We start from the raw sequence: 24,495 nt of genomic DNA on the forward strand, positions 1-24,495 counted from the left end.
CTTCTGATGTAGCTGTAAAACAGCTTCAGTTGATCACTACTTTTATTTATGATATCCTCCTCAAACTGTTTTTGGGCTTCCCTCCTTATTCTTATATAATTGTTTCTTGCCTGTTTGTAATTATTATATGCCCTTTCACTATTGTGTCTTCTGTATCTATTCCACAACGAATCTCTTCTTTCTTTTGATTTTTTACATTCTGTATTGAACCATTTCTTTATTTTCTTTGTGCTGTGAGATGTAATTCTGGACTCCTATTTCACAAAATTCACAGAATTTTTTATATACACGTTGAGTACACCGCTTCCTGTCCGATCAGCGAAGTTAAGCAACGTTGGGTCTGGTTAGTACTTGGATGGGTGACCGCCTGGGAACACCAGATGCTGTTGGCATAACGTTCTCCCTACGTGTCAAGTGGGGTTGGTGGAGGATTAGTGCCCCTCCCTGTAAAACAATTAACTCTAAGCCCTTGGCCACCCCGTTTGGGATACATGGCGTCTGGCAATGAATGAATGAATGATGATTTAAATCTTGTCCTCTAAGTTCATTTTCCTAATCAATTTCTAAGAAATACTTCTTTAGGTCATGATAATTTCCCTTTTTATAGTTTAGGCTCTTTTTGTAACTTTCATTGCTCTAAACTATGTCATATGCTATCCTGAAGTTGCAATTTAGTACTGCATGGTCGCTTTTGCCAAGTGGAGGGTGATATATTAAACTGTCAATATCATTTTCTTGCCTAGTAAATATGAGATCTAGCATTGAGGGTACATCGAGTCCTCTTTTTCTGGTGGTTTCCCTCACATGTTGCGTTGGTCCCAAAAGCTTTCTTGGCTTATTATATCTAGAGTATTCCAATTTATATTTGTATTAAAATCTCCAGTTAGTGTGTGTGTGTGTGTGTGTGTGTGTGTGTGTGTGTGTGTGTGTGTGTGTGTGTGTGTGTGCACACGCACGAGGTCTACCACACACCACACAATCAATTTGAATCCGACGGTCAAACTATGCGTGACTTGCAAATCGTTATTTGTGGCTTATTTTTCTGCCTTCCAGTGATTGCTTGTCTTGTTTGCCAACATGGGGCCTAAACATAGTGCTAGTGATGCATGTGGTAACACACCAAAATGGACTCATAAAGTGATGTTGCTTACAGAGAAAGTTAAAGTGTTGGGCAAACTTAGGGAAGGAATGTCGGCGACGATTCGCAGTCAGGACAATTCCCCGTCATTTACTTACATGCCAGTTTGTTTAGCAAGTACAGTACATTAGTTTTTTACTTATATGAGTTATAAAATCCCCCTGAAAATTAGTTATTAAAGTATTAATTAATCAACAATAAGTATATTTACAGAATGACGGGGAATCGTCCAGGGTGCGAATTGTCCTAACAGGGAATCGTCCAGTGTGCAAATTGTCCTAACGGGGAATCGTCCAGAGTGCAAATTGTCCTAACGGGGAATCGTCCGTGTTTTGCGAGTGAACTGACTTGACGGTGAATTGTCTCGGAACCGTATGTTTGGGGTGAATGAGTCAACTGTTCGTACAATAAAGAAGGCAGAATGTAGCATATGGGAGGCAGTGAGGGCTAGTGCACCAGACTGCTAAAGTGTCTCCACCTACGGCTGTGCTTGTCAGCTTTCAGTGTTAAATTTCTTACATTTTTGTTGTTTTTCATACTTTATGCTAGTTTATAAGATGTATGTAGTGCATAAACAGTATTATTCAGATGTAATACACTTAACAGACATGCGTAATTAGGTGCACACATGGGAAGAAAGTATGCATGAATTTACCACATACGTGAAGGGTCTAGGAACATAACCCTCGCGTGAATTAAGGAATTACTATATATATATATATATATATATATATATATGCAGGTAAGCCCTTAAGTCACGCAAGGGTTACGTTCCCAGACCCTTCGCGTATGTGGTAAATTCGCGTCTATGTTCTGCCCTTGCGTGCACATAATTACGCATGTCTACTAAGTATATTACATCTGAATAATACTGTTTATGCACTACATACACCTTATTATCTAGCATAAAGTATGAAAAACAACAAAAATGTAAGAAATTTAACACTGAAACCTGACAAGCACAGGCGTAGATGGAGACACTTCAGCAGCCTGGTGCACAAGCCCTCACTGCCCCCCATATGCTACATTCTGCCTTCTTTATTGTCCAAACAGTTGACTCATTCACTCCAAACACACGGTTCCAAGCCAGTTCACAGGCGAAGGTGGAGACACTTCAGCACAGTCTGGTGCACTAGCCCTCACTGCCTCCCGTATGCTACGTTCTGCCTTCTTTATTGTAAGAACAGTTGACTCACCCCAAACACACAGTTCCAAGACAATTCACCACGAAGTCAATTCACCATCAAAACATGGACGATTTCCTGTCATTCTATATATATCCTTATTATTGATTAATTAATACTTTAATAACTAATTTTCTGGGGGATTATATAATTCATATAAGTAAAAAACTAGTGTACTGTACTTGCTAAATAAACTGGTATGTAAATAAATGACGGGGAATCATCCTGACGGAGAATTGTTGCCGACATTCCTCCCTTAAGTCTGTCCAACACTTTAACTTTCTCTGTCAGCAACATCACTTTACTAGTCTGTTTTGGTGTGTTACCACATGCATCACTTGCACTATGCTTAGGCCCCATGTTGGCAGACAAGGCAAGCAATCACTGGAAGGCAGAAAAATAAGCCACAAATAACGATTCGCGAGTCACGCATAGTTCGACCGTCGGATTCAAACTGACTGTGTGGTGCATGGTAGACCGACCTCCCACACACACACACACACACACACACACACACATGTATGCACACGGACAGCAGGTAGGCATTTTTATATTTTATTTGTTTCTCTTGTATATTAAAATTATTTATTTGAATACTATAATTTTATGTTTTAATTATTGTACGAAAAATTCGTGGATAACCGAAATCGCGTGAAAAAAGTTCGTGTGAATTAAGGGCTTACCTGTATATACAGTACAGTAGGTGGGGGCACTCATCATCCACTCACTCGATGTCGTGCTGCTCTTGGGTGTCTGCCCTTTCCTCTCCTCTATCTCTTTTTCTTTCCATCCTTTTCTGTCTTTCTTTCCTTCATTCCTCGTCCTTCTGCCTACCAGTGACTTTACTCTCCCTCTTCTACCATTCTTTCCTCTTCCTTCTGCCTGTGGGTGACTTTACACTGAATGACAAGCCAAATGGTTTCCTGTACACTAGGAAACCATTTACAACACTGGGTGGCAATCATATAACCAAACTTTGGCGCCTGGTGGTTTACTGGGCAATTACAGCGCTCCAATCGGATTGTGCCGGTGAAGGTTTATACCAAAGGGGTGGTTGGGGTTTATTGCTCACGTAATGCCACTCAGGGATGAGTGAGGCAGGTCACTCTCATCTTAAATGTCAGGACTAACTTGCCTAGCCCTGGGCTCCTACGCTCCTCATGGGGCAACCCAGGATTGGATGATGGATGGATGGATCTATATACAGTATAAATATGTATATATATTATATCTCTATACTATATATATATATATATATATATATATATATTCACAGACTACACACACATCCAAAGCCACTACAACACTACAATTACACTCGCAAGCACTTCTCACCCTACATACAGTCTCTACCAGAAAGCCTAAGCCATTGGGTAGAGATACATTGGCTGTATCATCCCTGCTTTGGTAGGGATAGGCCGGTCCTGCAGTGGACCTCAACGGCTGATGATGATGATGATGTTCATCATCAGCCGTTGAGGTCCACTGAAGGACCGGCCTATCCCTACTGAAGCAGGGACGATACAGTCAATGTATCTCTACCCAGTGGCTTAGGCTGCCTGGTAGAGACTGTATGTGGGGTGAGAAGTGCTTGAGAATGTAATTGTAATGTTGGAGTGTTTCTGGATGTGTGTGTAGTCTGTGAACCAAGTGTAATCAGCCAGCCTTAAGCCGACTAGGTGCAAGCATACTAGTATGCGACACTGGTTCAACCACAGCACCCCTTATGTCCGCCAATGCGGTCAGTGGCTTGGTGAATGCTTCCCAAAGTTTTTACAACTCTGGAGGGAGGCGAACCTGCATCCACCAGCATGCGAGACGCATGCTCTACCTCTGTACCACAGAGGCTCCATATGTATATTATATATTTATATATATATATATATATATATATATATACATATACTGTATAAATATAATGCATGCACTGGGTTATCAAAAGAACATCACTGTGGGAAGCAGCTAACTCATAAAGGTCTGATGCCTATGTATGTCATTCATAGGAGGCTAAAAGCTACGATGAACCTAATGCATCACTAAAGAACGCATCACTCTATGCACAATGATCAACAGAATTTCATCTCTCTCACAATTACCACATCATCTCAAATAAGACCACAGTACTGTCCATCCATCCAATCATCACCTAATTCTACTTTGCCCCATGAGGAGCGTAGAAGCCTGGGGCTAGGCAAATTGGTCCTGACATTAAGATGAGAGTGATCAGCCTCACTCATCTGAGTGGCATTACATGAGCAATAAACCCCAACCACCCCTCTGATATAAACCTTCACTGGATCAATCTGATTGCAGCGCCTTTATTATCCACTAAACCACCAGGCACCAAAATTTGGTTATATGGTTACCACCCAGCGTAGTAAATGGTTTCCTGGTGTACAGGAAACCATTTGGCTTGTCACACAGTGTAGAGTCACCCATAGGCAGAAGGAAGAGAAAAGAATGAAGGAAAGAAAGACAGAAGAGGGAGTGTAAAGCCACCTGTAGGCAGAACAAGGAAAGAATGAAGGAAAGACAAAAGAGGATGGAAGGAAAGAAGGATGGAGAGGAAAGGGCAGCACTACATCGTATGAGTGGATGGTGAGCACCCCCACCTACCACAAACCACAGTATTGTATATAAAGTAATCATATAAACAAGCCAACATCCACTGGACAATAGTCTGCCTAATCATCAGTTACACGTGAGGCCTCAAGCTGCAATAATATTCAGTCATGCATTCATGCATCTCACTATTCATATTATACTAAAAATTGCTTTTCAAACATTTCCAATGCTTTAAATTCAAGTTACAATAGTGGTGCTACAGCTAGGTCCACAAACATAAGCACAACAGGTATGGCTGGGTTATGACACTGCCAATCCACTCTCCACCAAACAGTACAGTATACTTCACAAACATAAACACAAACACACAGCCACCAGCCATCCAAACCCTCTAGGCTACCCAAAAAACATCCGTCATGAACCTCCATCAGATATTAATCTCTAGGAAACTGTTGTTCCCAGAAAAACACATGTGCTCCTAGATATAGTAAAACGTACCCACAACACCTTCCCTATCTCAGCACCAACACAAAATAACTCACAATGAATCTACTATGTCTTCACTGTACACAGACTCCTCATCTCACTTTTGAAACAGACAACTCTTCCATACAACCTCAAGTAAGAAACCCGGAAGCAACCAGCTGTAGTGGCCAGTTTCCTGCAGTATACCAGGTTCACATCCAGATGTGTCAGAGATCACAAAATCTAGTACAACAACAACAACATGACTCACCATAGGCTGGCTTGGAATCCCCATTGACTTTGGTATCCTGTGGGTGTGTGTGTGCATGAGAGTGTGAGTGTGGGTGAGCATGTGGATGTGAGTGGTGTGACCCCTGGGAGTTATTGCGATGAAGGGGAGGATGTTGTGCTGGTGGTGGGGCATGGTTGGGGGGAGCCGGCTGCTGCTGATGGGCAGGGTAAGTGGGTGCAGCTCCAACCAGCCCAGCCACAGGACTGTGGCCACCAGACCCAGCCTGAGGCGGACCAGGGTAGGCAGAGGTTGGAGTGGTTGGGTTGGAGCCACCATGGTTGTTGTACCGCGCATTGGCAGGTGGAGGCGTCGCTCGCTGTGTCTTGTTTCCATTTGGGTTTTTCTTTCTCAACATAGGAGGGATGTACTTCCCCCCTGCACCTCCATCACCCCCTCGCACTACTGCAGAGTACCTGACACAAATATACATCCTCATACACAATGCATACTACAGTATTATTATATAAAAACAAACACTATTAAAAAAAATGCAGACCAAAATACACTAGAGAGTTCAGCCAGAATCACCTTAGAATGCAAGTTATGAAAATAAAAAGTACCAGTACCTGTGCATCATCATGTAAATATGTTTCAAATCACTTACAATGACACAAACTCTGTATGTTAATAACAAAGTGAATACAGTACATACGAAGCTTGATAAAGGTTATGGGAATGGGTGTTACCAATGTTTTTAATCCTTTCATGATCAGAAACTATACTTCAGTACAGTAATGCCTTCTGGTTATCACCCATAGTGATATGTTGTTCTCTATAGGACCAGATGACATTTAGCTTGTTCTCTATAGGACCAGAGGATATTTAGCTTGAAAAATATACAGTAACTGCATTTACAGGTGAAAAGAATCTACCATTGACCATGGGAGGTATTACCATGAATGAAATGTGGCTACATGCTTGATAGCTAGTCACACAATCATCACTCTTAGGCAAGAAATATTTATGGTGATCTTCCCGAGTGATTGTCTATATATCTATCTATCTATAGCCCGACACCCTAATCTCGCAAAGGGTGACTGCAGACAAAACACCTCCAAGTCGCTCTGTCACCCACCATTTGCCCATCCTCCCCCCAACTCATTCCCCCCTCCCTCATATACCTCTCAACTCCATCCCTCCACCTCATCCTCAGGCTTCTCCTCCCTCTCCCTCCCTCCACCTCACCTACATACACCCTCTTAGTCAGTCTTTCATTCTCCATTCTCTCCACATGTCCAAACCACCTGAGTGTATTTCTCCTAATTTTCTCAACAACATCCACTTCCACCCCACAATGTTCCGTCACTTCTTCATTCGTCAACCTGTCCCTCCATGTCAATCCACATGCTCCTCTCTAGTAACTCATTTCCACTGCTCTCACTTTTGACTTGTTCCCCTCTAGCAAGGTCCATGTCTCGCTTCCATACGTCAGGGTAGGGGATCACAACACTATCATGCAGTGACTTCTTAACTTCCATACTCACCTCCTTATTTCTCATCACTGCTTTCAGTGAACCAACAATCTTCCTTCTCTACTGTACCCTTTCAAGCCTTCATCCCCAAAAGTTCCATCCTTACTCATCACACTACCCAAGTACTTGAATGCACTCACATGCTCCATATCCTCACCATCCAACCTCACTGTGCATTCTGTGTCTTCATTCCTCTCAAACACCATAACTTTACTCTTGCTTACATTAACTTTCAGATTCCCCTTCCTACACACTCTCCCAAATTCATTCACCAAACCTTGCAACTCTCATTCATCTTCACTCAACAATACTGTATCATCAGCAAACAGCAACACCAGAATCTTCCACATCTCACCCTCAATCATTAGAGCCACCCCCACATCCACTGCCCTACCTTGCACCTCCTTTACAACCCCATCCATGTATATATTAAATAGCCATGGAGACATCACACAACCCTGTTTCAGTCTCACAATGAGATCAAAGAACTCACTCAGCTCACCATCCACTCGCACTGTAGCCCTAGCTCCTTCATACACACTCTTCACAGCACTCAACAATATCCCTTCCACTCCATATATTCTTAATACCTTCCACATACCTTGCCTATCTATTCTGTCATAAGCCTTCTCCAAGTCCATGAAGGCAGCATACACTGTCTTTCCCTTCTCTAAATACTTCTCCACTAAACATCTTACAACAAATATCTGATCTACACATCGTCTTCCCTTCCAAAATTCCCCTTGTTCTTCTCCAACTAGCTCCTCCGTTATATGCCTAACCCTATCAATGAGTATTCTACCATATATTTTTCCAGTCACACTAAGAAGGCAAATACCCCTACGGTTACCACATACTTCTCTCTCCCCTTTTCCTTTGGATAAAGGAACAATTAAACCTGATTTCCCGTCCTCTGGAACCCTTCCCTCTTCCAAAGCCAATCTACACAACTTCCATATCCATTCCACTACAATATCACCCCCATACTTCAGCATTTCACCACACACTCCATCAATTCCTGGGGCCTTTCCCATCTTGATCATCTTCATTGCTTCCACTACTTCTGCCCTACTGATCTCTGCCTCCCTTCTTTCACCTCTTCTCCCAGCCATTCCCCAACCACTTATACTCGAACTGCTTTCACTCTCTACATTCAACAAATCTTCAAAGTGCTCCTTCCATCTCCTCAATTTCTCCCTCTTCTCCACCAACAATCTATTATTCCTATCTTTCTATCTATCTATCTATCTATTGCCAGACGCCTCAATCCCGTTTGGGGTGGCCACAAACAAATCGCCTCCAAGTCGCCCTGTCCCCCGCCATTTCACTGCCCTGCTCCCAACTCACACCCCCCTCTCTCATATACCTCTCCACCCCATCCCTCCATCTCATCCTCGGTCTCCCCCTCCCTCTTCCACCCTCCACCTTACTCATATACACTCTCTTCGTCAGTCTTTCACCCTCCATCCTCTCCACATGGCCAAACCACCTCAGTGTGTTCCTCACAACGCTTCCTATCACATCCACATCCACACCACAACGCTCCTTTATATCCTCATTCGTCAGCCTGTCTCTCCACGTGACTCCACAGGCTCCTCTTAAATAACTCATTTCCACTGCTCTCACTCTTGACTTGTGTCCTTCCAACAATGTCCAAGCTTCACTTCCGTATGTTAGAGTTGGTATCACAATACTGTCATGTAGTAACTTTTTTACTTCCATGCTCACTTCCCTATTTCTTATCACTGCTTTCAAGGAACCAGCAACCTTTCTTCCCTGCTGTACCCTTTCAAGCACTTCACCCTCCAAACCTCCATCCTTACTCATCACACTACCCAAATACTTAAACGTACTCACATTTTCCAATTCCTCACCATCCAACCTCGCTGTACATTCACTGACTTCACCTCTCTCAAAGACCATCACTTTACTCTTCCCTACATTCACCTTTAGGTTCCGTTTCTTACACACTCTCCCAAACTCATCCACCAAGCCTTGCAGCTCCCCTTCGTCTTCACTCAACAACACAGTATCATCTGCAAACAACAGTACAGGGAGTTTCCAAACACTATCCTCTCTCACCAGGGCCACTCCAACATCCACTACCCTACCTTGTACCTCTTTTATTACCCCATCCATGTACAGATTGAACAACCATGGAGACATGACACATCCCTGTTTCAAACCAACTTTCAAAGAGAAAAATTCACTTAGTTCACCATCCACACGCACTGCAGCCTTCGCACCATCGTACATACTCTTCACAGCATTCAACAACTTCCCATCTACTCCATATATTCTTAACACTTTCCACAATCCTTGTCTATCCACCCTGTCATATGCTTTCTCCAAATCCATGAAAGCCGCATACAACTTCTTTCCCTTCTCTAGAAACTTTTCCACTAAAGATCTAAGAATGAATATCTGATCTACACAACCTCTTCCTTCCTAAAGCCTCCCTGTTCTTCTCCAACTAATTTCTCTGTTCTTTCTCTAACTCTGTCTATAAGTATCCTACCATACACTTTTCCTATTATACTAAGAAGACAAATGCCCCTATGATTACCACACACTTCTTTTTCCCCTTTTCCTTTGTACAAGGGAATAATTATACCTGACTTCCAATCCTCCGGGACTCTACCTTCCTCCCAGGCCAATCTGCACATCTTCCACATCCATTCTACTACTATCTCTCCCCCATGCTTCAGCATTTCACCACACACTCCATCAATTCCTGGGGCTTTCCCCGATTTAACTTTCTTCATTGCTTCCACAACTTCTATCCTACTGATTTCTTCCTGTCTTCTCACCTCCCTAGTTCTCCCAGCCTATCTTTCACTCCCCTATTATTTTCCCTTTCACACTGCCTTACTTTCTTTACTGCCTTCCAAAACAATTTCTTACTCTCCCTCCATTTCACACTCAGATTCCTCCCAAACTCTTCATCAACTTTCTTCTTATTCCCCTTCACCAATCTCTTCACCTCCCTTCTCCTGCTCACATATACATCTCTCTTCTCTCTCTCATCTTCTCCCCTACCTCTACTCGCTAGCCATTCACTATATGCCTTCTTCTTTTGTTCTACAGCTCGTTTCACCTCATCATTCCACCATGCTGTCCCTTGCACACCCCTGCATCTCCTCCTCAATCCACAAACCACTTCACACACTGCGCCTATCTCTTCCGTGAATATCTTACATATGTCTTCCACCTCTTTCATCTGTTCTAAATCACCTTCCCAATCTTTCTTACACTGCCATTTTCTCACTATCTTGCAACTTCTCCACTCTTCTCACAGGAGCTGTTTCCTCCTGTCTTCCCCTTCGTCTCTTCACCCACTTTCCTTGCAGCCTTACCTTGGCCATCACTAAGTGATGGGTTGAGATTTCATTTCCCCACCCTCTCCACACTCTTGCATCCAACACTTGTCCTCTCATTCGCTCATTCACACACATGTAGTCTATCACTGCCTTTCGTTCCACAAGTTCACCATCCATCCTCCTCATGACTCTCCATGTATACCTGTGGATCATCTTATGCTGAAAGTAGGTGCTGGCTATTGCCAACCCCTTACCAGCACAGATGTCCACCAAAGCGCTACCATTCCCATCTACTTCAGCTGTCACATCCCACTGACCAACCACTCCATCCACTCGTACATTCCCTGCTTTGCCATTCATGTCTCCAATCAAAAACAAACTTGTCCATACATGCTTCTACACTTGCCCAAAACTCATCTTTCACTCTTGCCACTCGGTCCTCTGTTGGCGCATTCGCACATACAATCACCCACGCTTGTATACCTACTTTCATCCTCACCCATACAATCCTTGCACCCACTGTTCCATACTCTCTTATATTCTCCTTAACCAAACCATACGTGCTCCCTACGTGTCAACAAGTGGTTTGGTGGAGGGTTAGTGCCCCTCCCTGTAAAATAAAGAACTCAAAGTCAAATGGCCACCCCTTACGGGATTATGGCGTCTAGCAATAGATAGATAGATAGACTTCTTGCTTATCACCAGACATACTCCCTCTCTTGCCCTCTCATTCTCATTAACTCCCACACATATTCCTAAACCATATTCCCATTCTCTCACCCTTTCACGTTTCTATTTAGTTTCAATCTGTCCATATATATCCACTCTTGCATCTTCAAGCACCTGAACAATCTCTCTCTCTTTCACTTCATCATTCACTCCTCTCACATTCCATGTTCCCACCCTCAGAATGTCCTTTGTCCATTCCCTAGTCATCAACGTATGGTCCGTCCTGGTCCGAGGTGCTTTATTTGCTTGTTTAGTTAATTCTTTTTACGGGGTGGGGCACTAACCCACCACCAACCCTTTTAGTCGCCTCATACGACAAGCAGGGATACTGGGGGAGTATTCTTGAAAAACCCCTAACCCCAGGGAGGGGTACACTGAGTTCACACTTTGGCTGGCTGATGACTTTATTTACGTCATCCGAAAAACTTCCGTATGCTGGCCAATGACGTCATTTACATCACTGAATTACAACATTAGCCAAAAATCCATTTACAGTACTGTTCAATGTTCATGGGACTAGGTTTAAAATGCATGCAAATGTCTTCCCATTCTTCCTGTGATCCACGTGACAATATATTTACATTATATAGATTTTTAAAAATTTTTCTAATGTATGCACATACAGTATACGAGGCACTTGGAGGGAAAACCAGGTAAGCGCCACCCTGGCCAGAAACGGAGTTACATATACCACTTTATTTCCCAAATCCTCTTCTAACACTACAACAAGGGCTTAAGTGAAAAAGATGTCCCTAAGATGGTTGAAAATTATGATTTTTAAAGGGCTGTGAACGACCGTACTGCTATTGATAGCCAACCACTCCAAGACATTACCATTTGGTCCATTTTGGCTTAGCATTTTCTTCTCTCAAGTACTGGATCCTTGGAAACCAACATCATGTCCGGTTTTCCTACTTGAGTTAAGGCGATTTTACCATAGTATTCATGTCAAAACACACACTTATTGTAAGCCACATGTATGCGAAGCTAAGAGAGAGAGGGAAAACCAGGCGAGCGCCACACAGCAGGAGGTGGCTGCAAGACGTGCCAATCGCGTGGCTCGACACATACCACCAAGCTTTTTTTTATGACACCACCATAAAGGCACATGTCCTTACTTACCTACTGACATATTTTCAGTCTAAATATCTTATAGCTGACCTACAATAACACATGTTATGGGTAAAAGTACTGCTATTTTGTCGTCGATTGTTGTTTAACAAGAGGAGAAAGAAGATGCTATTGAATTTATTCATTTAAAATACCACTAATTATCAGCGTCTGAGTATCATTACGGAAAAGTAGATGAATTAGGCTACATGGAAAAAAAAACAAGAGCAGAATATCTTCACTGGTTGAAAAGTTGTCATATTTAAAGTATACAAACTTTAACAGCATTTTTTTCTGTTTTCTTTTTTTGGCACTTACCTGGTTTTCCCTCTAATGGCCTCAAATTTAACTTCTTGCTGTATGTATAGTAATCCCTCGATTATCCGACATAATAGAGCCAATGGCATATCCAGAAAGTGGATCCGTCTGGATAATGGACTTCTCCCCTGGCCCCCCTTAGTACATAACCTAGCTTTGAAAGCTATTTGGGGGTTTAGGTTATCTAGAAACTTGTTTTTGGAATCATCTGGGTGAGTTTAGGACTTGGTTGGGGGGAAACCCACGGCACAAAAATGCATCCCTATACTTACCGGTAACATATCAAATCTACCCTGAGATACGATACCCTGCCAAGCAATGGGTTTTTACTTAACCAATTGAATCACTAAACCAGGGCATGCCTGTACAAAAATTTAAGGGATGGAGCACTGATGGAGTGTACCTAGCCTTCCTTATGCTGCTTCTATGGTGTTAGTAATGTTGGTTGTTAGCTCATAATTTATACTGTACATATATTACTGTATAACAAACACCTGCAAACAAAGAGAGACTAAAATGAATAAACAGCACAAAAAAATATCATCAAAAATAAAGAAAGAGTATCAACATTTACACAAACTGACTTCATTTTTTTATGTGTTGTTGAACTTTCTGTTTGTAGTATGTGGGAGCACTCACCATCCACTCACTCGATGTAGTACTGCTGTCAGCTGTCTGTCCTTTCCTCTCCATCCTTCTTTCCTTCCATCTTCTTTCTTTCCTTCATTCTTTCCTTGTCCTTCTGCCTACGGGTGACTTTACACTCCCTCTTCTGTCTTTCTTTCCTTCATTCTTTCCTCTTCCATCTGCCTGTGGGTCACTCTACACTGAGTGACAAGCCAAATGGTTTCCTGTACACCAGGAAACCATTTACTACGCAGGGTGGTAACCATATAACCAAATTTTGGCACCTGGTGATTTAGTGGGTAATGACTGCGCTCCAATCGGACAGAACCAGTGAAGGTTAATATCCAAGGGGTGGTTGGGGTTGATTGCTCATGTAATGCCACTCAGGGATGAGTGAGGCTAGTCACTCTCATCTTAAATGTCGGGACCAACTACCTGGCCACGGGCTCCTACGCTCCTTTTGGCACAATGTAGGATTGGATGATGGATAGATGGATGGATGAACATTCTGTTATAGTGTTGGTAATGCTGGTATTCTATTCAAGCTTAAATGCATACTGTAATCCCTCGATTAGTCATCATAACAGAACCAAAGGCATGACCGGATACGAGCTATGTCTGGATACGGAGCAATATCCTTTAATGGACCCATACCCTACCTATACCCATACCAAACCTTTATGTTCAATACCCCTCCTAATTTTGGAAGTGTTCTGCAGTAACTTTTGGCTGTTTTTAGACATCAAAAGCACACATTGTTATATGCAATATAATCCTAAACGATAAGAAAACAATGCATAAACAACAAAAAACAAAAAACAAAAGCTACCAATATGCACAGTACCCCTCCTAATTTTGGCAGAATTCTGCAGTCTTTTGGCTCTTCTTAGACATCAAAATACACATTGGAATAAACAATATAATCCTAAACATTAAGAAATCAATGCATTAAGAAAAAAGAAAAAAAAAAGTACACTTACCAACCATTCATTCATTCATTCATTGCCAGACGCCATGTATCCCAGACGGGGTGGCCAAGGGCTTAGAGTTAATTGTTTTACAGGGAGGGGCACTAATCCTCCACCAACCCCACTTGAAACGTAGGGATGCCAACAGCATCTGGTGTTCCCAGGCGGTCACCCATCCAAGTACTAACCAGACCCACTGAATGGCAAATAGGCCCTGTGACCCGCCAGTCTGCAGCAGGTCTAACGGTACTTCCACGTAGTCTACCAGGTAACACAACCACCTAGTAAAGGTCAAACGGTTTTTCCATGTAGTCTACTAGGTAACACAGCCACCTAGTAAAGGTCAAACTCCTCCTCCTCCTCCTCCATCTGCTGAAGCCAACCAATGGAGGGGGACATGAGGTGAGACGATGGAGCCCTACGCACCTCGGACTCTCTGAAGACAGCTGCAAACTTAAGTCTAACAGCAACTCAATGGTTCTCAATGTGCTCAGTTGTGGGTCCGAGAGTAAAGACTGGGGTCAATCGGGTGGTGGTCATGATGGAGAGAAAGGGCTGGCACTTGTGGGGGTGGTGGGGTTGAAAAAGGAGTCGATCTTCGTCTGACAATAGGTGCAGCGATTTTGTCGGACGATGACAGCATCCCTGACTGCCTGCAGATCCATAGCCAGCTTCAGTGGCATCAACTCCCTGTCACAATGAGGATGCTTGGCATATTCGAGCACCTGCTCAATACCGGCCCACAGTACACCAAGACATGGGAGTGATGGAGTGGTGGGGTGGCCAGAGTCAGGGTCCTCATCCTCGTCGCTTTCCTCTGTCGGTCCCACAGAGACGGCAGTGGCGATCTCCTCATCAAACAACGTCTGATAACCTGGATCGCCGCTGTCATTGTCCAGCCAATCCCTCACATCATCAACGTCCACATCCACGCCTGTGTTTCATAGCCAAAGGTGGAAATCATCCACATCAAATCCTTCGAAGATGTCCAGGGCCTCGCATACCTGAAGGAGATGAGACAAATCACTTTCCAAGGATCTGATGGAGGCTCCCTTCCAAGCACTGGCCCAGTTGAAAACCACAGATGATGTAACGTCGCTGATTCTCCAAGGTCCACTCCCCACATGTCAACCCCTTCCTCGTCCTCAAGCACCACCACTACCTCGTCAAGGAACCTCCCACGGCAGTCTCTTGGCTGCCATGATAACACCCTGGTCCATTGGTTGAATGAGAAAAGTCGTATTAGGTGGCAGAAACACGCACCTAATATAGCAGTCATCAGCAGCCAAATCCTTCTCCGATGGATGCACAGGGACACTGTCGAGGATCAGGACGGCCTTCACCTGGCTGCGAGGGTACCAAGTTCCTCTGTCTGATAACAGACAACCACCTTGACAATGTGTCTGTGGAACCAATAACAGACAACCACCTTGACAATGTGTCTGTGGAACCAATCTCTTAAGATCTTTGTGGTAAACTAGACCTTTACAGAATGGTACCATACAATAGGCAGGTTACCCATCAACCAATGGAGACGTGACTGTTTTGCATGTCCAACAATAACAGGTTTGGGGCGGTGCATCCCGTTAGAACTGGCACAGCACAACACCACACCAAGACACGTTGTCTGGACAACTTCCAACCAGGCACAGTCTTCTCCATCTCTTCTGCCAGGGTGTTGGTGGGCAAGGATCGGAAGAACAGGCCAGTTTCATCAGCACTGTACACCTGACCGAGAGCATGGCCCTCCTCGGTCAGGCACAGTACTTTCAGGCAAAACAGCTCAACATCCTCCACTGCTGCATCCTAAGCCTCACCATGTGCCTTACGGGTAGTAAATCCATGTCAGAGTCTGAACCAAAGGAGCCAACCCTCAGATGCCTTGAAGTCGTGCAAGTTGTGCAGGTGTGCAAACTTCTCGGATGCAACCTTCAACTCAGTCCCATGTACAAGCAAACCAGCACCCTATTGTTGGAGGAATCAAACCAAAGTCGACTGGTCGATTCTGACATAGTGGGACTGGGACATCACCTTCCAGTCGCCTCTCCTAGTGGTATCACTGGCGTCCTGTCCATTCTGAGTCAACCTGTCCCGTGATTTCTTGATATCAGAAAAGGTTAAGCAGGACGTGAAGTTGGCCAGCCCACGTCAAGCTTGCCCAATAGCTCACGCTTCTTCTCCAGAGTCAAAACCCACCTCCTGCGTTTATCAGGTGGAGGTGGTGGGGCCATCACCACAAACACGAGAACACCACAGAGGAGAACTAAGGACCGCAGAAGGTAGAGCACCACCACAAAAGCAACAATGGAAGCTGCCATTGTTTAACCTCAGCCAAGCACGTCCACAAACAAAGAGACAAAGGCAGGAACTGAGATGCGGTACCACTTGAAAGTGTGCTGCATTGCCATGTCTCTATCCATGCTTGGCTATGAAAATGCACACAAAAAGTGGCAAACTGACCAATGAGCAAAAGGGTCCTTTTCGCTCACCCAGGCAAATGTCACAATCTGGCAGAAACACTGGGTCCCCATACATCATGGGCCCAAGGAGTGGTTGTGTAATCTGGATGGCGATGCAACTCTGACCATTCGGTAAGAGGGCAGATGGCTGTGCATGGCCAGGAGCTTCCGACCAATCCGGGTGGCTGGGGGGATTTCGGCCATTCAGTAGGAATCCGTATGACCATTCTCACTCAACTTGTGGGTTACGCTCTGTCATTCTCACGCACTGCCAGAATGTTACCAGTGATTGGGGAGGCACAGGGATTTTCACCTGTCGGTAGGGATCAGTACAGCCTTTCTCGCTCAGCTTCTGGGTTGCATCTGTTTTCCTTGCACTCTGCCGGTACGTTTCCGGTGATCAGGGTGGCCGGGGGATTTCCTCCATACGGTAGAGATCCGTACAGCCATTCTCACCCAGCTTATGGGTTAAGCTCTATTACCTGAGTGTGGACAGAGAGGCCGGTGAGCCACTCAACGGACTTTTTTGACTGTGTGGGCCGGCTATGGTGGCCAGGGGATTTCGACCATATGGTGGGGAGCCATGCAGCCATTCTCACTCAGCTTGTGGGCTACGTCTATTTTCCTCTTGCACCGCCAGTATGTTTTCGGTGATCAAGGTGGCTGGAGGATTCTGACCATATGATAGGGTTCCATACAGCCATTCTTGCCCAGCACGTGAGCTGTGCTCTACAGTATAATCTGTGTGTGGACAGAGAGGCCAGTGAGCCACCCAACGGTCTTTTTTGACTGTGTAAGCCTGCCAGGGTGGCCGGGGATTTCAACCATATAGTAGGGATCCGTAGAGCCAATCTTGCTCAGCTTGTGGGTTACACTATGTCTTTCTCACACGCTGCCAGTGTGTTACTGGTGATTGGGGTGGCAGGGGGATTTCGACCGTTCAGCAGGGAGACGGATAGCCCTTTTAGCTCACCGAGTGGGTTATGGTCTGTTACCCGCATGTGGACAGAGAGGCCAGTGGGCCAATGAATAAACTTTTCTGACTTTTTAGGCTGGTGGGCCGCCAAAGCTAGAGCTTTTATGTCCAGTTAGAGACAAATAAATCCGGATACGGGTATAATTGAGCCAAGGCCTAATGACCGGATACGAAGCATGGCCAGCTACAGACAGATTAACCCACGAACAGTATACCAATTTGTGTATATAGTACACCTGGGTCTCAAAAAAAAAAAAAAAAAAAAAAAAAAAAAAAATTGTGTTTTATTTATTGATTCCTTGACCATTCTACAACCTTTTTGGTTCAGTTTACTATGCAATAATGAATATAAAATTAAAATTATATAAAATTAAAACTAACTTATTTTATGTATTTTAGGAAAATTTTTGAAAATTCTTTACAAAAAAGTACAGCTTCTGTTTACATGAACCCCATAAGAAAAGAAAAAACACAATGATGCTTGCACTGCTGTCATATCTAGTGGTATGAAGGGTGTTCATGGTGTGGAGGGGGCAATGCAAATGGTGCAGAAATATGCATCACACAACAGTAAATTACAGCACCCCTAATCCGGTATACCTGGGTCTCACAGACCCGGCTGCGACTTTTGTGTGTTATACGCCAAAACAGAGGGAGACCTGGAAAACCACCCACCCACCCTTAGCACTGGCACCCAAACCTAGGAAGCTATTGAGAATGACAGGGGTCCTTGGCATCTAGAAGTTGGTAAGCCAAAAAGTGGCAAAATGTAGCCAGGTATCTCAGACCCAGGCGTACTGTTCTATGTAGGGTTCATATATATCCTTATAGAAAAATCTATTGCAAACAATTTGATGCTAAATTGAATAACATAGCACGAAAAATAAGGTCAGAAATAACACAACAGTATAAATATTCGCAGGTAACTATGTAATCGCTGGCAACCCCCAGCCGACCTTGGGATGTAGCTGGGCATGCGTGCACGGCCAGCCAAAGTGTTAATAAATTCACACTAAGACTCACATTGTTACAAATATTATATAAACCCAACAGCTTCCAGAAACTATTGGAACATAATTCAGCTGGTTTTAGCCCTTGGTTTAGTTCCCAGTCCATAGAAAACATCAAATGAATCATGGTCAACCCAAATATGGTGGTTCCTTATGGGGAAACATGGTGTCACTTAGGTTAGATTAGACAATAACAGCCATTACCATTATATTCTCTTTCAAAGTGTAGGGCTCAAGGCTAAACTACTTTTAGTTCAATACATAAATGGGCAGGTAACCAATCTATGACCCTGGTGACAAAGCATAACAGAAAAACCTCTAGCTGCTAAGTATGAAACAAACAAAACACTCACTTATCTTCCTCGTCGCCATTCTCAACTTCCGAGCGACCTTGAGTGGTGGGTGACTTCTCAATTTCTGCGGCGATCCTGGAAGCTATGGCCTCCTTTTCTCTATACTCTTGTGTATTGCGCTTGTTAAGGGGAGTGGTGTAGCCTTCCATCTCCGGCGTGTATGAGGTCATCACTCCATATTTCTCCTCGTTCTTGCGGAACATCTCGTCGACGTCCCAGCCATTCTGGGGAACAGAGTGAGGGTAAAACATTGATACCACAAACAAAAGACAAGGCTGGTCATAAAGTGACAGTGTGAAGTGGAAAAGACAACCCTAAATCATTCCATTCATGGTGTAGTCATCCAAGGAGGCTAGGCTCCTGCTGTCGTTTCATTTAGTTTCGTTTTTAAAGGCTCCAACATGCTTGCATGCGTCGGACTTGGTCACCTATTGGTGGCTCTCCATGCTGTTAGATCTCTGGCAGCTGCCCTATTCAGTCTCTTAACCCTGAGGTCATGCTCAGTGACTTCATCCCAGGTCTTTGGTCTACCTCTTGCAACCCTACCCCTAATGTAAACACTTCTCATTTTCTGCACCTAATTATCATCCTCCATTCTCTCCAAGTGTCCAAACCATCTCAATCTTCCTCTCCTCATCACAATACCAATACACCCCAATCTCAATCTACCTCTCAACTCTTCCATTGTAAACCTAGCCACCCCAGGCCGTTCACTCAGGGACGCACCGCACATTGTGCACAACCACCTAACCATTGTCATTTCTGTAAGTTTTAGCCTACGAATATCCTCTTCCTTTACTGCCCACGTCTCACCACTTTACAGAACTACACTACTAACACATGCTGCATACAAAGGCCCCTTTGCATAGAGGGAGAGCACTCTCAGTGACAGGAGCAGCAACAGCTCCCTGAACTTCTTCCAACCACTCCTCTAGCCACAACCTAGCTCCAGCCCCACCTCCAGCACATAACACATCTCCCAAATAACAAAACTCTTCAACACACTCAAGAGACTCATCAGCAAGATCAATCCTTTCATGCCTGAAGATCTCCACATGTTCTCCCAAACACACCACACACAGAAAATCAGCATCATCTCACGGTCTACCTCTAATACCACCACATTTATTATGCACTTGCTTATCACAAACACTGACAAGACAGAATTACCTCCAATGCCCTTGTGGCACATAACACATGGTCATTCTCCCTCTTCTTTGACAGTACTGCAACCAGACTTGGATACTATCACTTTTGATTTATCTGCATTTGCTGCTTCGTGGTTGGAGGTGCTCACCATCCACTCACTTGATGTAATGCCACTCTTGGACAGCTGCTCTTTCCTGTCTTCCTTCCTCCCTCTTATGTTCTTCATTCCTTCTTTCTTTCCTCTTCCTTCTGGCTACAGGTGTCTCCACACTGAGTGACAAGCCAAATGGTTTCCTGTACACCAGGAAACCATTTACCGCACTGGGTGGTAACCATATAACCAAACTATGGTGCCTGGTGATTTAGTGGGTAATTAAGGCGCTCCAATCAGATTGAGCCGGTGTAGGTATATATCCAAGAGGTGGTTGGGGTTTACTGCTCACGTAATGCTACTCAGGGATGAGTGAGGCTGGTCACACTCATCTTAAATATCAGGACCAACTTGGCTAGCCCCAGGCTCTTATATTCCTCACGGGGCAACACTGGATTAGATGATGTAGCTACGTATGTATGTACTCCTAAACCTTTTCGCCCCAAGCCATCTCTCCACTTAATAAGTCTTTCCTCCACCTCCTTTTCATTCTCTGCAATCAACACCAAATCATCAGCATACAACATCTCCCACAAGCGTCCATTTCTGAAGTCATGTAAGAGGGCTTCAAGTACCATGATAAGAAATAAAGGGCTCAAGAATGACCCCTGATGCACACAAACATTCACAGAAAACTCAACACTCAAATCTCCATTTACCCTTACCTGAGTCCAAGCACCTACATACATACCCATAACCACCCTAACCAGCCACTCCTCGATCCCATGCTTTCTCATTGTGCACTTCACCACCTCTCTAGGGACTGTCAAAGGCCTTCTCCAAATCAACGAAAACGAAGTACAGATCCCTTTTCTTTCCTATATATTTTTCCTGAAGCTGTTGAACAATGAATATGGCATCAGTGGTCCCTTTGCCTGGCATAAACCCAAACTGTAGCTCATCAATATTCACTCTTTCTCTAACTATACCTTGTAAAACTCCCTCTATTGCCTTCATTATATGGTCCAAAAATTTTATGCCCTTATAAATTCCTCTTTCCATGGCATCGCCCTTCTCTTTGTACACATTTAGAATTACATTCTTCAGTCCAGCATATTAAGTATATATGACCAACCAGCTCCATTTAACTGAAATGACCAAAATCCTTAAACCAGGGTTCCTCAGTTACTTTCTATGAAGGTCCAGTCATACTATCATCCTATGTGGCAAAGGTCCAGATGTAAAATCTTGTCTTTAAATTTGATAATTGAATAAAATACTTGCATTTATTTTAGGATACAGACTAATTAGTTCCTTAAAATATACCAAAACTGTGTGGAAAGCTAATACCCTGAGCAAAACTGAAATAAGCTTGAAAGTAGATATTCTCTGTTGTCAAGGTGGTTAAATAAGAAACAAAAATCTATTCCCCACACTCCAACCTTTTCAAGCAGACAAAACGATTCTTCTGTTGCCCTAATTACAATTACCATCCCTACATAAGCACAGCCACTTCAGCACTACTACCACCACCTTAGCATCATAACGACCACAAGTAACCAGTCTTAACACTTTTCAGTATCATTTCGTCAGTTCACCAACTGAACAAGCCAGTGACAACAATCTGTGGGCACTAGATCATGCAGTGCAGCCTGATGAATAAAGAATTCCTACGGCTAGGAATCCTGTTCTCATGTTACCAATATTTAATGCTGATGACATCACATTAATAATATGCTGTTTAGTAGTCTTAAACTCATGTTACTTTGATTGATGTGTGAACCTAGAGTAGTTGGAAAAAATAGTAGCTTCTGTGTTGATCAGTTGGCTCACTCGTTTGCATTGTAACCATCAAGTGAACAGGTTGGTATTACTGCAGTAGTTAAAACATAACTGGCAACCCGATGAAATTATATTTATTTGAACCATACTGTAGACATAAATCATCAAGAAATGCTAAATATTGTGTTTCTTTCATTCGAAGGTGATACTGAACATTCAATGATGGAAGTTGCTGGAGTCCATTCCAAAACTCGTCACGGTCCGGATTCGGACCGCGGTCCGCCATTTGAGTACCACTGCCCTATACTATTTTTTCCACAGAGCTAGGCTCACCAAACTTGCATCACATTAGGATGCGGCCACACTTGCCCTCAAACATTGTCAGAAACACTGCTCGCGACATGTTAGATTCATGCCTCGAACATGTTAGCAACATGTCACTGACATGTTATGGGTAATGTCACGAGCATGGTTTTCGAGAAAGTCACTGACATGTTCGAAACAAAGGTGAAGTAGTCATGTGGTCCAGACTTGCGAGAGACAGTACCCAGAAAGATGGCGATGAGGGAGGACGCCTTACTTGCCACAGCCGCAACGGTTGTATTATGTGCACAGCAGGGACAAAAAATACGTGCTCATCAACGATTTTGGGTGCGTCCATCACATTAGGTCAACCCCTGTGGTGATGGACATCATTTTGTAAATGACCTTGTTAGAGATGACACTGGACTGCTACCGGTGCAAGTGGGGGATAGTTCATAATTTTGTATTTTCTTCAAGATGTCAAAGACAGATTTTCAAATGGTATCATGGTCAACGGTAATGGCTTACTGCTGTGTTAGATTCATGTTCGCAGCTCAAAGCCTCGTCCACACCGGTGCTACCAACATGATTCCAGCAGACTTCCCAACATGTTTGAGACACTAGTGTTTCAAACATGTCTGTAACATAGTTCCGGGCACAGTTTGAAACATGTTGCCAACACATGTTTCAAGCAAGTGTGGCTGCACCCTTACACGAACTATGTCCTACAAATGTGATGGAACTACTTTATGTAGACTGTATTGCTGAAGATAACTGTATTCATGGATCTTTACCAAACTATACTGTACGGTTACTGAATAAAGCCAATTATCTAGCTTTACTGTACTAGTTATCAATGTGCCACTTACCGAGCTTTCGTCACCAAGCCCCAGACAGTCATCCACATTGGGCTCTCCTTGCCACGGCTCTAGTGATCGCTCTGTTACTTGTCCATTATATCGACTAATCACTTGGTCTACTGCAAACCCCTCTGCAATATGAGATAAACAATCAGACTTTGTTTTTACAATAAACTGAGACTGCATCATCATCATCATCCTGACTTTCTTTTTGTTTCCCACCTAAGAATAGTATGAGGTACAGCCGAAGAAAGTTCCGCCTTATACACCTGCCTGCCAGTTCGGACCTTTATGCGTGAGGCAACCACTAGTGAAGCAGTAGCCAGACACTCAAATGTCTGGTGCCATTGTGTGGGAAGGGAGAGGTTAAGGGAGGAGGAAGGCAGGGGGAGATGACAGTAAGTACCCCTCCCTCTTCCATCCCCATCCTTCTCACACAGTGACCAGATAGATGAATGTTGGCTACTGCTTCGCTACCACTTGTCTCACATTTACTATTTAGAAGCGGTGAGTGAGTGTTTAACGCAGAACTTTCCTCAGGTGTACATAACAAAGAAGAAGAGAAAATACAAATGTGGGAGAAGTATCAACAGCATACTCAGTGAAATGGCACAGTATTTCTGTATTAACCCTATTTTCCACTTATACATAGGCTGGGTTAAAATCCAGAAATAAGAAAGTTAAATTAATAATAGTGTTTCAGTAGCATAATATGGTACAGACTAGCTGAATCACAACCACCCAACTGCCCAAAGTAAGTACGAATTCTAACATGCCCAGTGGGAGACTGATACTGTTACCTCAATTAACTTCTTCAGTCTGCCAACACACTTTTAATTTTATTATTGCTATTCATCAAAAAATTTTACTTAAGAGTAATGGGGGGGGGGGGACTGAAGGTTACATCCAATCCCTCTAGTTCAGTCTCTCATAAGCTAAATAAAAGGTCTTGACACAGCTAGAATTGAGCAAAATATATTATGTTACTGTAAAATAGCAATTAAAATGAAAATTTTTATTGTTTACTACTGTACTGCATCAGTTTCCAAAAATATTATCAAAACATTAACAATTAAAATTTCCACGCCATCTGAGAAGCTTGGTTCAGGTACTAGGGGTACATGCAGTCCTCATTGGTCAAGGTTATTCCAAAATATATTTTCCATGCAACAGGTACTGTGTGTTGCTTCACAGCTAACAATGGAAGGTTTATATGCTAATTCTGAACAGTCATACTCCTCTGACTGCGGTTAATTGGTCTGCCAAACTACCACAATAATGAAAATCTGCAAGAACCAAATAACATAACCATGGGAATAAATGT

The 24,495-nt window shown here is 43.6% G+C and overlaps 1 protein-coding gene and 1 pseudogene across 1 annotated transcript in view; one reads left to right on the plus strand and one right to left on the minus strand.

The window, feature by feature from the left end:
* Nucleotides 1-24,495, minus strand: part of LOC145407043 (uncharacterized) — a 129,817-nt gene that overhangs the window by 71,415 nt on the left and 33,907 nt on the right. The window contains exons 4-7 of the mRNA XM_080278067.1: nucleotides 23,181-23,302; nucleotides 18,987-19,210; nucleotides 5,703-6,057; nucleotides 5,624-5,660 (exon numbers count right to left, since the gene is read on the minus strand). Coding sequence (XP_080134193.1) covers nucleotides 5,624-5,660; nucleotides 5,703-6,057; nucleotides 18,987-19,210; nucleotides 23,181-23,302 — 738 coding nt within the window. The remainder of the gene's footprint in view (nucleotides 1-5,623; nucleotides 5,661-5,702; nucleotides 6,058-18,986; nucleotides 19,211-23,180; nucleotides 23,303-24,495) is intronic.
* Nucleotides 279-392, plus strand: LOC145407315 (5S ribosomal RNA; annotated as a pseudogene).

This window comes from Coenobita brevimanus, chromosome 72 (genome assembly GCF_032717465.1).
Source record: "Coenobita brevimanus isolate Jiangsu-jjx chromosome 72, ASM3271746v2, whole genome shotgun sequence".
Classification (NCBI taxonomy): Eukaryota; Metazoa; Arthropoda; class Malacostraca; order Decapoda; family Coenobitidae; genus Coenobita; species Coenobita brevimanus.